Source organism: Ictalurus punctatus, chromosome 10 (genome assembly GCF_001660625.3).
Source record: "Ictalurus punctatus breed USDA103 chromosome 10, Coco_2.0, whole genome shotgun sequence".
NCBI lineage: Eukaryota > Metazoa > Chordata > Actinopteri > Siluriformes > Ictaluridae > Ictalurus > Ictalurus punctatus.
The window spans coordinates 4,131,952-4,148,070 of NC_030425.2; the positions used below are offsets into that span (position 1 = coordinate 4,131,952).

The 16,119-nt window shown below is 39.2% G+C and overlaps 1 protein-coding gene across 4 annotated transcripts in view; it reads left to right on the forward strand.

Moving 5' to 3' along the window:
- Nucleotides 1-232: 232 nt before the first annotated feature.
- nr5a2 (nuclear receptor subfamily 5, group A, member 2) overlaps nucleotides 233-16,119 on the forward strand; it is a 50,718-nt gene continuing 34,831 nt past the window's right edge. Inside the window, exons 1-6 of one of the 4 annotated variants that reach the window (XM_017478713.3) lie at nucleotides 2,399-2,625; nucleotides 2,711-2,879; nucleotides 2,985-3,116; nucleotides 5,351-5,469; nucleotides 8,049-8,190; nucleotides 10,819-11,483. In XM_017478713.3, coding sequence (XP_017334202.1) covers nucleotides 3,035-3,116; nucleotides 5,351-5,469; nucleotides 8,049-8,190; nucleotides 10,819-11,483 — 1,008 coding nt within the window. In that variant the 5' untranslated portion in view covers nucleotides 2,399-2,625; nucleotides 2,711-2,879; nucleotides 2,985-3,034. Of the gene's footprint in view, nucleotides 597-2,398; nucleotides 2,880-2,984; nucleotides 3,117-5,350; nucleotides 5,470-8,048; nucleotides 8,191-10,818; nucleotides 11,484-16,119 lie in introns of those variants that run through there. The other 3 variants (XM_017478714.3, XM_017478710.3, XM_053683081.1) reach the window with 3 other exon arrangements.

Consider the following 16,119-nt stretch of genomic DNA (forward strand, 5'->3'; position numbering starts at 1 on the left):
ACAGACAGAGAGAGAGAGAGAGAGAGAGAGAGAGAGAGAGAGAGAGAGTTGTATGTGATGCTTGCTCCACCATTTAATGATCTCTCTGCTGCAATGCTTTTGGGAAACTCGACTCAGAATGTTTGCCGAAACAGTTCAAAGTTTCCCCGTCTTCCTCGACCCTCCTCTCCCCCTGTAAATCATTCAATCTGTACAATCCGTCAGCTCGCGCTTATCTACCTCTGTGTCACTTTATAACTGGCTGTTAATATGCCGTGTGCGGCCACGTGACCCAGTCGGCCCAATGGAGCCTGGGTGTTCGGAAGACGGTGAGACGCGGCTGCAGGTTCCTGAACGCGGGTCACTGAGGCGAGCGAGGCGCGTGGCGCATGTGGCGAGATGCGAGCCGTCCTTCAACCTTCAACACTGAAGCTCTGAGTTCAACCAGTGAGGGGAAAATAACAGCTAAAGAAAATGAACAACAGTTCTGAATTGTTTTAAACATCACATGGGAGAGTGGGTTTCTTTCAGCGAATAACTGGTCCAGGTTGCCTTCATGTCTTCAAGTTCTGAGGGTGAAGTAGGACAAAGTGACTCCTGTGATGTGCCATGTTTAGGTAAGTAGAATAGTGTCGAAATATGACGACATAAAAAAAGAAAGAAAGAAAAGAAGAGAAAAGAAAGAAAAGAATTGTTGGTGTGTCTTCTGTTAAAATTCCTGTATGACACCTGCAACCACGTGACGCCCAGGCCTAACGTCCAGCATGTAGACCTCAGCGTTTAGCCTCTAAGCTTTACAACACCCTATGATCATTAAAAAAGCAATCTACGGAATTAGAACTGACGCGCAATCAGGTCACGTGTGTGTGTTTGTGTGTGTGTGTGTGTGTGTGTGTGTGTGTGTTTATCATAGCCTATAGAAGAAAAAAAAAGTTCACAACATTTATATATTCATTCATTCATTCATTCATTCATTCATGCAGTAGCCTATATAATTGGCATTTCTGAAGTTATTGCTCTGTATAATAATAATAATAATAATAATAATAATAATAATAATAATAATAATAATAGCAACAACAATAATAATAATAGCAATAGTAATAATAATAATAATAATAATAATAATAATAATAATAACTGCTAGTAACAAAGCACAATATAATTTGCGCCCCAAATGCAAATGACTAATTTAACGAATTTTATTTTTATTTGCCTATTATTATTATTATTATTATTATTATTATTATTATTATTACCTCTATAGCTTGTAACTAGGATCAAATGAATTCTGAAGATTTAAAAAGTAGTATTATTATTTATTTTATTTTTTTTGGCGTTTTCATGGGTGAGTAAATAGCCTATCACATGGATTTTTATAGAGTCGTGTGTGTGTGTGTGTGTGTGTGTGTGTGTGTGAGAGAGAGAGAGAGAGAGAGAGAGAGAGAGAACTTGTTTGTGAAATTGTGTATAGTGCGCATTTAGTCTACAGTAACCTCCCCTAAAAAAATAAGGTTCCCTATTTTACTCTTAGGCACTGGGTTTTATAATCCATCCATCCATCCATCTATCCATCCATTTTCTATACCACTTATCCTTCCTTCGGGGTCACGGGGGAACCTGGAGCCTATCCCAGGGAGCATCGGGCACAAGGCGGGGTACACCCTGGACAGGGTGCCAATCCATCACAGGGCACACTGTGTTTTATAATGAATATTGATATTGTTCAACACACAGGGAAATTATCTTGTTAGATAGATCGTCACAGTTTTGTTTCCAAATCAGAATTTCATGGAGAGAATTAACCGCGCAACTGTTAAGAGATCATTTTATAAATCTTTTTTTTTTACGCCTGTTATTTAATTTTGCGTGTACTGTTTCTGTACCTACAGACTGTAGGCTCTCTGTGGAAGTTTATTTCTTAGAAATTCCCTCGCGACATGAGGCAGTGGATAAAACTAACAATAAGATGATGTTCAGTAGTTTTTCTATAGGCTACGCGCGCGCTTCATTTTTATTTATTTATTTCACACATATTTCCAGTCTGGATGCATTAGTGTCTCGTGTCAAGGGACACATCATTATGCGTACAAACAGTAAAAAAAAAAAAAACAGAATAATAAGGCCTGTTATGATTTGCTGCGAGCGTACTCACTCACATAGCCCCTGGAGAAGGTGTTTATAGGAGTTTCATGTCTTAACGTTGTGCTACAGGACTTACAGGCGCTTTACAGGTCCGTCATTAGCGGCGTTAAACAGCTGTGATCCGGCTTGAGAGACAGAGAGAGAGAGAGAGAGAGAGGGAGAGAGAGGGAGAGAGAGGGAGGGGGGGGGTGTTGTTGGACCACAGAGGCTAGGTATCCTCGTATGTCATTGGACAGGGCTTGTGACGTCACGCTGTGAGCGCGCAGCTGATTGGAGGATGCTGTGTCTGTGCGGCGTAAACAAAGCGGCGAGGAGAGGTTTGAACTTCACTGTGCCTCCGCTCCGGCTGCGCGTCCAGAGAGCACTGCGCCACACCGCAACGCGTAAAGTTGTCTGACAGTTCACTGGTAGAATAGCAAGCCCGCAGGAGAAGAAGACAAATTCTATATTTTAGGTGTAGCGACAGGACTTGGGAGTTGATGAGAGGTGACACTCTGAACAGTGCGTTTCTCTAATAATAATAATAACAATAATAAAATAATTTAAAAAAAAAAACAGTAATTGAAACGTCTGCGCTCTTCCTCAGTGCTCAGTTGCGCGCGTCCGGGTTTGGTTTGTAACTCCAGTACACGCTGCAGGCCTGCAGTAGATCAGGACGCGCAACGGCAACATGAACTTCTACACCGCTCAGCTTTACCGCTGTCATCTGTAGTCACAGACTCCATACCACGCGGGATTTCCCCCCCCGAAGCTTGGTGTGTGTGTGTGTCTGTGTGTGTGAGAGAGAGAGAGAAAGAGAAAGAGAGAGAGAGAGGGAGAGAGAGAGAGAGTGAGCATCTCTGGTGTTGTTCTTGGTCCAGGTGGATCGCCGGACAGAGCGGCGTCTCTTCTTCATTTTAGCGGAGCTGTCATGCTGCCCAAAGTCGAGTCAGACTGCCTGGGACTCGCTCGGTCGCATGGGGAACAGGGCCATATTCCTGCAAACATGCAAGGTAAGCGCTCCTGCTGAAAAGGACCTGGCTTGATTATTATTATTATTATTATTATTATTATTATTATTATTATTATTATTATTATTTATTTTTGTTGCTCACACAGCACACGAGGCACGTGGCTGTCAGAGACACTTCATAACTTTGCATGCATGGGTTTATACAGGCTGCCTGACACGTCTACTCTTAGATCTTTATTACTATTACTATCATGACTGTTTTGTTGTTTAGGAATTTTGGGTTTTTTTTTGTTTTGTTTTGTTTTGTTTTTTGCTTCTTTTCTTTTCTTTTACAGTTAAGGCGTGGTCATTAAGACTGTTTTACAAATTCAGAAATCTGTTTTACAAATTCAGGGGATATTTGGGGAAAATATGAACTATGTGTCACTGTAAATAAATAAATAAATAAATAAATAAATAAATAAATAGAAAGAAACAAAAAGAGGGCTCGAATATGATTTGAGTGATCACTGTTTTTTTTTTTTTTTTTAAATTGTCACTCCAAAAAAGAGTCAAGAAATTGAGAATGAAAAAAAGTTGTAAAGCTTAATCAAGCTGACGTTTTTAATTAGATTTTTATAGCTACTTATATTTTTTTCGTACTTTAAAACAAACAAACAAACAAAATATTGATATCTTCATTTTTTTTTTTAATTTGCCGGACGTAAAAATCTAAATAATAATAATAATAGTAATAATAGTAATAATATTATTTAAATGTAGGCCTAGCTAATGCGGTGTTTTTCCTCAGTAGCCTAACTTGCATGAATGAATGAATGAATGAATGAATGAATTATAAATCGTACTGATTTAATTTTACGTCATTTATATAACAGCATTAGCCAAGTGTTTATCATATAGCTACATGAGCTATAAATAGTTGCAACCAAACAATTTCTAAGCTATTTCTGTTGCACTGCGGGCGAATTTAAAGCATGCAATTAGTAAAATAACAAGCGTGTTATGTGTTATGTTTAATAATGGAGATCTCAGTATGAGCGCACGTGCGCAGACTTCACGCAGACAGTGCTGGGGCATTGCTCTAGTTTAAGAAAGTACAAATGTAGGCCTGTATATATATATATATATATATATATATATATATATATATATATATATATATATATATATATATATATATAAACTATTTCATGTACTTAAATGAAACTCCATATTTTCGCCGTTACAAATCTCTCATTTATAGCCCATGCAATAGAAATAGCCCATAAAATGTATTTTTTTTTAAAATGCGACAAAAAACAAACAAACTAAACACTCGTCTGTTAAACAGAAGTTAAAAGAGCTCGAGCAATAAAACCCACCCTGTTTAGTAATCATTAATAGGATTGTATAGACTGCAGACTGTAAAGCAATTAAACTCGAACATAAAAAGCAGCTATTGTTTTTTTTGTTGTTTGTTTGTTTGTTTGTTTTAATCTATGAGTTATACAAAAAAAATATTTTATTGATTTGTTTTAGCGAAAGTAAACCATTCCAACTACTCTTGTAATGGGTTAAAAAAATATGATTTCTTATATATATATATATATATATATATATATATATATATATATATATATATATATATATATATATAAATAAAATCTAAAAAGGATTCAATGTCATTTTACGCATCTCCAAATTCAAAATAAATAAATAAATAAATAAATGATACGCATGATGTAAAGTAAATGATGAGTCCAAGGCGAAAATTATTATGCAATTAGCGCAAACACCAAAAATATAAGCATGCTTCCCTCGGAGAGAGAGAAATAAATGTGAAAGATAAGTGTTAGAGTAAACGGATTAATTAGTTACACACATGAGCCTGGAGTTAAAGTGCGGTTGAGCTTTGGCTCGGCCGACGGCTAAACCCGCCACTCCAACGCGCGCGCTTCTCCGACCAATTTACGAGCGCTCATGAATATTAATAAGATTGAAAGTCATGGCTGCCCTGTGTGCCACCATCCTCCACACTATACAACACGATTTGTTTCTTTATTTCTTTATTTTTTGCGCAATTTTTCCCTCCAACTCTTTTCTCTCCACACCAGTGCGTTTGTCCACACATCTGTAGGGTATTTAAACGCTTAGTGCTATAGAACTTTCAGCTCGTTTGCCAAGTAGCAAGCAGCAAGTAAATTCATAAGAACTGGCTTTATTTGGGGAGGGGGGGTGTAAGAGAAAAAGGATAGCTCTGAGCTCTGGTTTTGTGTGTGTGCTTGTGCTTTGCAGCCCCTCAGTTTAAAATGATGGACTACTCCTACGATGAAGACCTGGATGAGATGTGTCCCGTGTGCGGAGACAAGGTGTCCGGATATCACTATGGCCTGCTCACCTGTGAGAGCTGCAAGGTGGGCTGGCATGCACGTCTATCCTATTATCCTGTCTGTCTGATATTATTGAGAGTGTTAGAGTGTGAGAGAGAGAGAGCATGAGAGAGCGTGTGAAAATCATTGAATTGAATTACTCAGTGCTGAATTAACACCTATTACGCTGGATTAACACTTACGTCCCGTCAGTACTGGATACTCACCCCGGTATCGTGTACAGAATTAACACCTGCAGCATTGGATTAAGTCTTCCATCATTAAATGATCACTGCCTGTGTTCCTGTTTGCATCTAGCTCGAATATAACTTAATATAAACTGAGATTAGTGAGGACGGTACCAATTAAAAACCATGCAAATGGCGTAGGACGACAATCGCTGTGAACGCTTTAGGACTGGAATTGCGAGAATCAGTTTTGCCCTCCAACAGTTGAGCAAGTGAGCTTCAACAAAACAAACTTCATGTGAAAACTATCGTGAATTTCCTGGTTACACAATATTGCGCTCGCACTTTTTGACCATGCAGTACAGAGCTATAGAAGAGAACTGTTTATAATCATACTATTCGTTGTCACATAGATGAGGACGGGTTCCCTTTCCCTCACGGTTTCTTCCTCATATCATCTCAGGGAGTTTTTCCTTTCCACCGTCACCACTGGCTCGCTCGTTAGGGCTAAATTTATACATTTTTAAAATGTATATCCTGAATTGATACGTTTCTGTAAAGCTGCTTTGGGACAATGTCCATTGTTAAAAGCGCCATACGAATAAAATCGAACTGAACATAAACACAAGTTGTTAATTCAACACTGAGATTTTGCTCTGCACTGCAGGGACACATTGCTCGGTGTCAAAGTACACTTTATTATTATCTGCTGCACTATTGCATCATCTAAAAAATTTTATGTGTATATATATAGATATAGATATTTCTTAGATATAAACTATCTAAGAAAACCACAAGATTTCGATTTTTTTTTCCAAAAATGATATGTCTTTACACTGTTATACCACAACACTAGTTTGAAGCAGAATGTAGAGAAATTAGAAACTCTTTTAGATTCCACATGCCCAAACCGAGCGTCCACATGGAGGGCTTTCATAACTCTTTTCCTCCCATACACACACACAAGGTCCTTTTTTCCCCCCAACATTTTGGTCATAACAGCCACATGTATACCAATCCATTTAATATTCACATCGTTCCTGCCTTTGTTTTCATTATTCTTGTTTTGCTAACATATTTTACATAAGTGTATTTTTTCTCTCTGGTCCATAAATAATCAATGATTTACCAGAGCTTGGCTCATAAAATGTGCTGTGGGAGAAATAAATAGCAGCACAAAAGATTACAGAAGCCATGTTAGAGTTCTTCACTTTAATACTCTCGGTATACTTTGCCTACATGTTTCACATTGCTGTTACACTTTAAAAAAAACCCAAAACAAAACAAAACAAAAAAAACCCCCAAAATGTGGGACCTAAAGAGCGACCAGTCGGATAAGTGAACGAGGACCAGTGTCTGTAGCTGTGGAGCCAACTTTATTTTTAGCTAGGTCTGAAAGACCGAAAGAAGAAATGCAGTGTGTGTGTGTGTGTGTGTGTGTGTGTGTGTGTGTGTGTGTGTGTATCGATTGTCTCAGTTCAAAATGGTGCCGATTTAAAAACTCTCCCCATGGTGCTAATCTAGAATAAGTGAATGCTTTTTCCCCATGTGATTTTTAATTTTTTTTTAATTTCTGTTTCTTTTCTTTTTTTTTCTTTTTTTTAACTTCACTCTGAAAATGACTTCAACCCTGTTCAAGTCGGCTGCTGTAAATTATAGACATAATTGTTTGGAGTTTTTCGAAATAGAGCACATTTCTAAAGAGCTGGGAGTGATTTGGGGGCGGGTTAAATAGAAAAAAAAGTCTTCTGATAGGAAAGTTGAATATTGTCCTATGTGAATATTTGCTTTATTTCTGGGGGGGGTGAAATGATATTCATATTAAAAAGAAATATTTGCCATATTTTCATCCTCAGTATCTTATTTGGGGTTTGATTTAAATGCATGTAATGAAGTCAGAAAGCTGCACCGTGGATTCGTTCAACTGAAGCCTGTGTGTGGAAATATTTGGGGGAAACATGAATTATGTGTCCCTGTGATGAAACGAGCTCAAATTTTTTAATGCCACGCGTGATGCTATATTATACTTCGTACAGTATTTACTACGTTATTTGTTCCTGTCCAGGTTATTCAGGCTGTATCTTACGTTTGATCCTTTGACTTTGTTTCTGTTTATTTATGCCAACGTGAGTTCACATGTCAGTTTGTGTGAGTGTGTGAGAACACATGCATGTATCTGTGTTTACACAAGTAAGCCCTGGATGGTGATCGTTTGTCGGCCCCTTGCTCTCTTTTCATGTTTCAACTTGTGTGGCCTTGACTGCACCCCCCCCCCCCCCCTTCCCCTCTGTAAATGAACATGAGTGTGTGTGTGAGCATGTGTGTGTGCGTGTGTGTGTGTGTGTTTGTGTGTGCCATTTGTCTTTGGCCGAATAGCACATTAACAAATTCAGAGGGGTCAGATTTTTTGACATCTTCATTCATCCTGCTCGGCAGGGCTTCTTCAAGCGCACTGTGCAGAACAACAAGCGCTACACGTGTATCGAGAACCAGAGCTGTCAGATAGACAAGACACAGCGTAAGCGCTGCCCTTACTGCCGCTTCCAGAAGTGCCTCAACGTCGGCATGAAGCTGGAAGGTAAGAACAATTCTCACCAGCGCTCCCAGCTGTTGTAATTTCAGTCACTGTGCCTGAGCCTCAGAAATATGTGATATCTTCAGAAGTGTACATGGCACCAGCTGGCTTTTAATTGTTTTACTGTCCGTGTGTAAGTATGTATGTATGTAAAATGTGCAAAAGTATGCAGCTTTAATGACAGTGAATAGTTTTCAAACCAACCGATATTTGTTATTGTAGCGAGCTCGAGCAGCACTCGTGACGCTGCGTCCTGATCCGAGCAAGCTGTCAGAGTCTGGGGAACGAGAGCTAGCCCACTTTTCATCACAAGAAGTTGTTTTTTTTGTTTGTTTTAAATAAAGGAAATGCTGAGCAAAAAGCTATTTAGAATCTAAAATAAACTTTCTTTGGTGAAAATCATTGGAAACAATTTTTTTTCCCCCCTCCAAAATAGTAAATTTTTACCCTAAAATTCACAGTAAACATAGTGATGTTATTGTAGAAGTTTGTATAAAAGTCATGTTAAAGAACATGGTCTGATTATATTACATTATAATATTTAACTTCTCATTGTTTTCTTTATAAAATGATCAGCTGTTTATTACTTATAACACGGCTGCAAAGATAGGCGACTTTGCTTGCAAGCTTACAGCTAGGTGTTGGTGTATGCCGACATATCCACATGTTTCAGGCTCTTCAAGGTTCGCTTAAAGCTGATAACAAATATGTTTTAATTTCTTGAAATCTACAAGCGCTGACAAGCGTCTGTTCCAAAGCGTGTGTGCCAAAGTCGCTTTATCATGATTGATAAGCAGTGACAGGTCGTTTTAGTTTTGTCGACGCTTCGAAAAATGCGATTCTTACAGCGTGTGCTGTGTCTTAGCGTGGTTTATTGTGGCTTGTCGTCTCTTGCTGGATTTCTGTCTTATCTGGAGAGTTAGAGCGAGAGACTTCGTGTGCCTCTGCGCTGTCGCCGCGGGGAAAGCGAGAACGCATGTAGAAAAGGCTAAACTAAGTGTTTATTCATTCAGTTTTGCAAGCAATGCCGCGCACAACGGAGCATAAAATGATTTCAGTTTCATCAACGTTGCGTTCTCCATATTAAGCACCACCATGAATCAAAGCGCCTCGCGAAACACGGGAGGGTGGATTTTCACAACGAGCCCCTGGAGTAAGGGGAAGGAAAAAAGAAAAAAAAACACACACAGTCCCGTCTCTCAGCGCTGAAGGCAGCTTGCTCTCCCATTACATATGCATTGGTATCATAGCTATTCATGTATGTGCGTGGAGCAGTGCAGTGTGTGAGTGGACATGACAAACAGTGTGTCAGGATCCAGCCAGGGGAGGCATTCATACGCCCGTGATAAGACAATGAGCCTCGTCTCGCCCAAACTATGTTTAATATTCCTGTATATTAAACACATATAAATCAGACAATAAGCCGTCGCTCTGGCTCACCACAACACACACACACACAAACAAACAGGGAAATACACTTAAACAGCAATTGCACACAAGCAGACTCCCACGTGCACTCACAAGGGGCGAGTTTATGGGGATTTATACATATTACATAGATTAAATGCAGCTGCGAGAAGACAAGAAGACCTTTCACACCCCCGCGGCGTTCGTAGAGCAAAGAAATGTGTATGACATGCATGTAAATAACCTGGTTTAATTAGGTACCCGAGGTTTTCAGGGCACAGTAGGTACAATCATGCAGGTTCACATCTAATTGTGATTTCCCAAAAGAGCCGAGTATTCGTTTCCAGCTCATTAATTTCCCTGTAATGCGGAGTCATTAATACTTAAGATATAATACAATAACATTCGAGTGTTTTTTGGGGGATTTTTTTGATAGAATGCATTTTTAAGAGTCACATTAAACCTTAAAATATATATTTTTAAACCCTATATGGATATAGGTGTAGGGGCATTATGGGGACTGTTACTAGCTCCTTCAGATCAGACACATGGGATGGTACACACACACACACACTGCTTTGACAGGGCCCATTAAAATCAGCTGGCAGCTGGCTTTTTATTTTAATTATTTTATTAATTTCAGCTTCTCCTGCGCAGTGTGTTCTGCCTGCAGTTATTAGAGGGTTGTTCTGACAAGTGAGCGCTCACTGGTTAGGTCTTGGTGTGTGTGTGTGTGTGTGTGCGTGTGTGTGTGTGTGTTCCCTATTAATGTGTGTCTGAGTGTAAAAGGGCTTGGGGGATCCTCCAGCGTTCCCAGCTTTCCACCTGCTGACAGTGTGGGACCTAAAAGAGAAATAATGAAGCGTAAATAATTGACATGTGTTGAACAGACTCAAGCGGAGCGTGCCATTTTTCGTCATAGAGAACACTTTGTGTCCTGTAGTATGAGCACGTGTTGAATTACGACTATATGTCGCCAATGTTGAAATGATTTGCTTAAGGAGACTACGCTGTAAAATGCGCTGGCTTATCATTAGTCTAGAACGTGATCCGCACAGGAACCGTGAACGCTTCTGCAAAGCATATTGGCGTCCTAAAAGTATATTAATTACTAATCACAAAAACAACTAAAGTAGTACTAATGTAAATGGTGATTATAATTTATGGTTTCGGTTCGTGACATTTATGAATTAATTACTTCTCTCTTTTCTTGGCACGTACAAGCTGTGAGGGCGGACCGCATGCGCGGCGGTCGCAACAAGTTCGGCCCCATGTACAAGCGGGACCGTGCGCTCAAGCAACAGAAGAAAGCACTGATCCGTGCAAGTGGCCTCAAACTGGAAGCCATGAACCACACCGTGCAGACCGCACCCGCTGACCTCACTATATCTTCCGCCATCCAGACCATCCACTCAGCTTCCAAGGGGCTGGCACTGAGCCACCATCACCACCACCACCACCATCACCACCAACACCATCAACATCACCAGCATCACCAGTCCAGCTCCGACTATGACCGCAGCCCCTTTGTCCCGTCACCCGTCAGCATGGCCATGCCACCGCAGGGCTACCAGGCATATGGGCACTTCCAGAGCCGAGCCATCAAGTGCGAGTACCCCGATCCGTATGGCAGCTCACCCGAATCGCTGATGGGCTACGCATACGCCGAGGCGCCAGGCTTCCCGCGCTTGGTAGCAGAACTGCTCAAGTGTGAGCCTGATGAGCCGCAAGTGCAGGCCAAGATCCTGGCCTACCTGCAGCAGGAACAGGCCGGCCGCAGCAAGCACGACAAGCTCAACACGTTTGGCCTCATGTGCAAGATGGCTGACCAGACGCTCTTTTCTATCGTCGAATGGGCACGCAGTAGCATCTTCTTCCGTGAGCTGAAGGTAGGCGGAGCTCTGATATTTAGCAAATCCTGTGCAGTAAACCTCCTCGAAAGCAGTCACAAACGCACTTAGCTTAACAGTAAAGTGTTTAGAGATTATTGTTTAAATTGACGTTAACATTATGTTTAGCAATAGACCTCTCTGTTCTACCTACTGGCGTTTCCTACACCACTATAATGTACTTATAATAATAATAATAATAATAATATATATATATATATATATATATATATATATATATATATATATATATATATATACACACACACATATTAAGCATATTGAAAACATATTTCAATGAATACTTTTACTAAATGTATCTTTTAGACAAAAAGTGTCTATATTAAAATATATAGTCAATTACTGAGGCACTGGATGTTTATTTTGTAGTGGTTTTAACGGTTTTCATTGTCATTTTCCCAGCTATAATTATCATTTAATGCTTACAGTCACGCTTCGGTAAACGTTCAGTCATAATATTTTTACATGAAGATTTAATTCAAGGTTAAAGTCTGTATGTGTTCAGATCTTCTCTAGTGGAGCGTGTTGATACTGTTGCCAGACAGATATGTTGCACAGCATAACTATGATTATGAAGATACATAGAGGTTTTTATTCTGTTGTGTTCTTGGGGCACAGTTTGCAGACATATTTATATACTATAAATACTAATTTATATATATATATATATATATATATATATATATATATATATATATATATATATATATATAATTTATTATTATTATTTATTTTACTTAATTTTTTTTACATTTTTAAAAATTTATTTATTTATTTATTTATTTATTTATTTATAAATGATAGTAGGCCATGTTTTGTTGCATCAGTTGTAGCCGAATCAGTGTTAAAATTCATTTGAATCTAAAATGCCACTGGCCTCCTTCTCACTCAGTTGGGGATGAATGCTGAGCCAAATATGAAAATGAAAAATAACTGTGAAAATAAGACAATTCCTCCTACACTCGTGGGAGGAAAACAATTCTTTGGACACCTGTTTTCCACATTTGAATAATACGCTTTTCCTTGTAGTCACATTTACTTTATTACGCATTACTATTTTGCTTAACCCCTTGTTTTTCAAATCGTTCCCTCGTATGGCTTTTTATATGCATATGTCGAGCTGGTCATTAACTGGAGCAGCCACACTTACCCCTGCAGTGCAGCATTTTCATTCTGAGGTTGCTGTTCAGTTCAAAGCCTTTTATTTGTAATGATACACTATGTAATGGCCACCCTCTTCACAGTGCTATTAGCACTAGACCTCTATTGCTTGTTCCCATCCTCATCGGTCGAATGGGTCCAGACTCAATTCAGCATGGATTAGCGTTGTGTTTGGCTCATTGCTATTATATGCTATTATACTGATAATTGTGGTTGAACTTTGCCTTTCGCTGTGCTGGATAACCCTCGTGTTGCGGTGACTAGCCCACACTCTTACTGTGGATGATTACTTCACGCAGCCCTTGTTAAAAGGTCCTAGGGTGTAGGTGTCGGATTTGACATTAGTGAACAGCAATGGAGGTGTAATTAGCAAAGCTCTCATGAGGTACCCTCTCTAAATCACACGCTGGGAGAAAAAAAAAAGAGGCAAAACAAACAAAAAAGCTACCCTGCTTGTTTCTCAGCGTGTACTCCTGACACTAATTAGTGGATACTTGTATAGTTATTGTTAGGCACAAAGACTTGAGGCTTGTAGATACTAAGGGTGCATGAGAGGATCCTGCCCTGTTTCAACAGGCTTTACCTAGCAGCAGCTTTAGCACAGGAAAAGAGCAAAATAATGTGGCCTCCTGCCAACAGATCAGAGCCAGGTTTCCCAAAAGCATCAAAGTGTTATATGTATTATAATGCAATTGAGCCCAGACTAATGTGTTCACATTTCTTGCTTTCCTTTATGCTTTTTTTTTTTTTTACTATGTCTGTGTCATTTATAAATCAAGCTATAGCACAGATTATTGATTACTGATTATTATGGGCACAGGGTATTAGATTTTGTCTCGTCAATATGTATCCAGAGAAATGAGAAAAGTATCTTTACTAGAGGTGGCAAAGCACGAACACTTCACTGTATGATTAATTCCCAGCATGATAACCCAATATCCATGTGTTTGGCATGTCACGGCAGCAGCTTTCTTTTTTTTAAAGACGACAAGTGACATCTAACACCGCAGGAGGTTTTCGATTCATTTCATTGTATTACTGTTTAAAAAGTTTGGTATAGTTAATGAAATCATCACTTGTAATTGATTTTATAACGGATAATTGCAGTTTTTTTAAAGAGTAGTGTTGAATGTTTTTCTCGCTTTCTACGCACAAGCGTAAGTGTGTAATTCTCTTATCATGGTGCTCGAAAAACATTTCTAGTTGACTTAGCCTTTAAATGCCAGTGAGGATAGTGTGTTTGGCCATAGTGAATGGAGGAGCTTTCAGTGTCTTATCAAATATTGAGTGCGATAATACAACAAACTCACGAAAACTTTATCAAACGCAGCTTGAAAGGCAGTTACACACCTGCTCATGGTGCTTTCTAACTCACGCTGCTTCTGGACATACACATTCGTAGTAGAACAGTAGGTGTTTCATCTGAAGCATTCATGGAAAATAATCTGTCGCTGACTTGTGTTCGTACTCAATGCTTAACATCCTCTCGAGCATGCTAATGTCAAAGCCGCAGGTAGTGTTTAATAAACAGAGGAAATGCAAGCGAATATGAGGCTTGTCAGAGGTCCTGGGGAACTGCAAGGCCACTATAAATACACCTTCATCTGCGTCACTATTATTAGCCTCCCTAGAACAAAAGAAATTCCCTGGTTATAGAGTCGGCTGTGAAACGTCCTCCAAATGTTTAAAGATTTAGTTTCCATAAGGTGGACTTAGTTACAGCACTCATAAATATTTTGTCACGAATGGCCCTCGAAATAGAGCTCCCTATTGTGTTCAATTGAATAAAAGAGAGAGGCAGAGCACACATATTCAAGTGGTTAGTTCATGCACGTTTGGGAACTCTGATCATAATACTAATGATGAGTGTATAGATGTGCTGTAAGCTTATTATCTCCGTTTCAGTTGACATTTTAATCATCGTTTTGACTCTTTAAACTGCCAGGCCTATCGGGTCCACACTGTGTCCTTTATTCCACACTGTGGTAAATACATACCTTTCCTATTAGTGTCACCGTAGTTACTCAGAAATATGCTGTAAGATGAATAACTGAATTATAAGCTTAAATTTAAGAGTTTAAAGGGCTAAGAGTTGTTTTTTTTTTTGTTTTTTTTTTAAAATTCTGTGCATTTTTTTTTTTTTTTTTTTTACTTTGAGGGATTTTATGGTTAATATACTTTTTATTTATTTATATGTTATGACAAATAAATTATAAACAGATTATCATTTGCATTTAGTTTAGTCATTATACAGGAGTTCACATTCATTATAAAACAATGACTAACACATCATTTCAAAATCTTTGTTTCCTGTGAGCCAGATATTGTGTTTGTGTGTAGGCACATGCATTGGTGTAGTGTAGATCTGTGGGGTTTTGGTTTTTTTTGTTGTTGTTGTTCTGTGTTATCGGTGAACGCGTGTATAAGTGGTCAGTGTGTGCTGAATGCGTGAGCTGGGCACAGAGAGGCGGAGAGGGGGAAACAGATGCACTCTTTCCTTGTTGTCAGACCCGTGCGTGCCTGTCTTCTCCCGGCCCTGCTGTTAGGATTTGACATGTGGGGAGTGATTCACGTCCACAGAGAGATTGGCCTTTTCATTGTGATCTCCCTGCCATTGTTTAATAGATAGGATGCATATGCTGCAGTTTTCCTCGCTACACAATAGGACCAAAATACACAGATTCACCATGCATTTCATTATTCTTCTACGTGTCCCTCTTTCCCAATACAGCATGTAGTGTTAAAGGTAAACTTCATCATGGCATCAATGAACCCATTTGGTGTATATTTAGTCCTTTGAGCTGATAAAAGTCATCCATGCAAAGCTTACAGTTCCTCAACATGTGCTGCCCGTATTTATTTTAACCTGTTCATAGCTGCTTGGGGACAGTCCAGAAAAGCTCTGTTTTTTTATTTATTTTTTTTCCCCCTTCACACTGAAGCGAATGACAATACCAGGCCCACCGTTAAGCCATGCAGGAGTGTATTAAGGCCTTGTTCTCTAAGTTGTACTAAGCCGCAAGAGTTGTGCTTATTGGAAAAGCAGCTGCAAAGCAGAGAAGAGAGAGCGCGGTGCACTGGGTACAGTATGGCTCAGTCATTAATTCACATATTTTTTTTTTTCCACCTGCTGAGAGCTTTCTAATAGCTATAGGCTCTAATAGGATAAGTCTTCTCACGCTCTAGATGTTTGAAATGAATCTGATTTAATGGGGCGTAATTAGTCCGTGCATTAATAACACACAGTAGGTATCGCTTAACCAACTAAAAGGTAAATGTAGGTAGACTGATGTTGAATTGTAGCCCATTTAGTCCTGTTGACTCACTCGCAGCGTGCATTGATCAGCACAGTGAGCGCTGTTTATTTCTTTGGTATTCGGTTTCGTCTAAACAATGCACGTATACTACCTAGGTAGTCGACTGCATAGATTTCACTGTCCATTAATATTACATG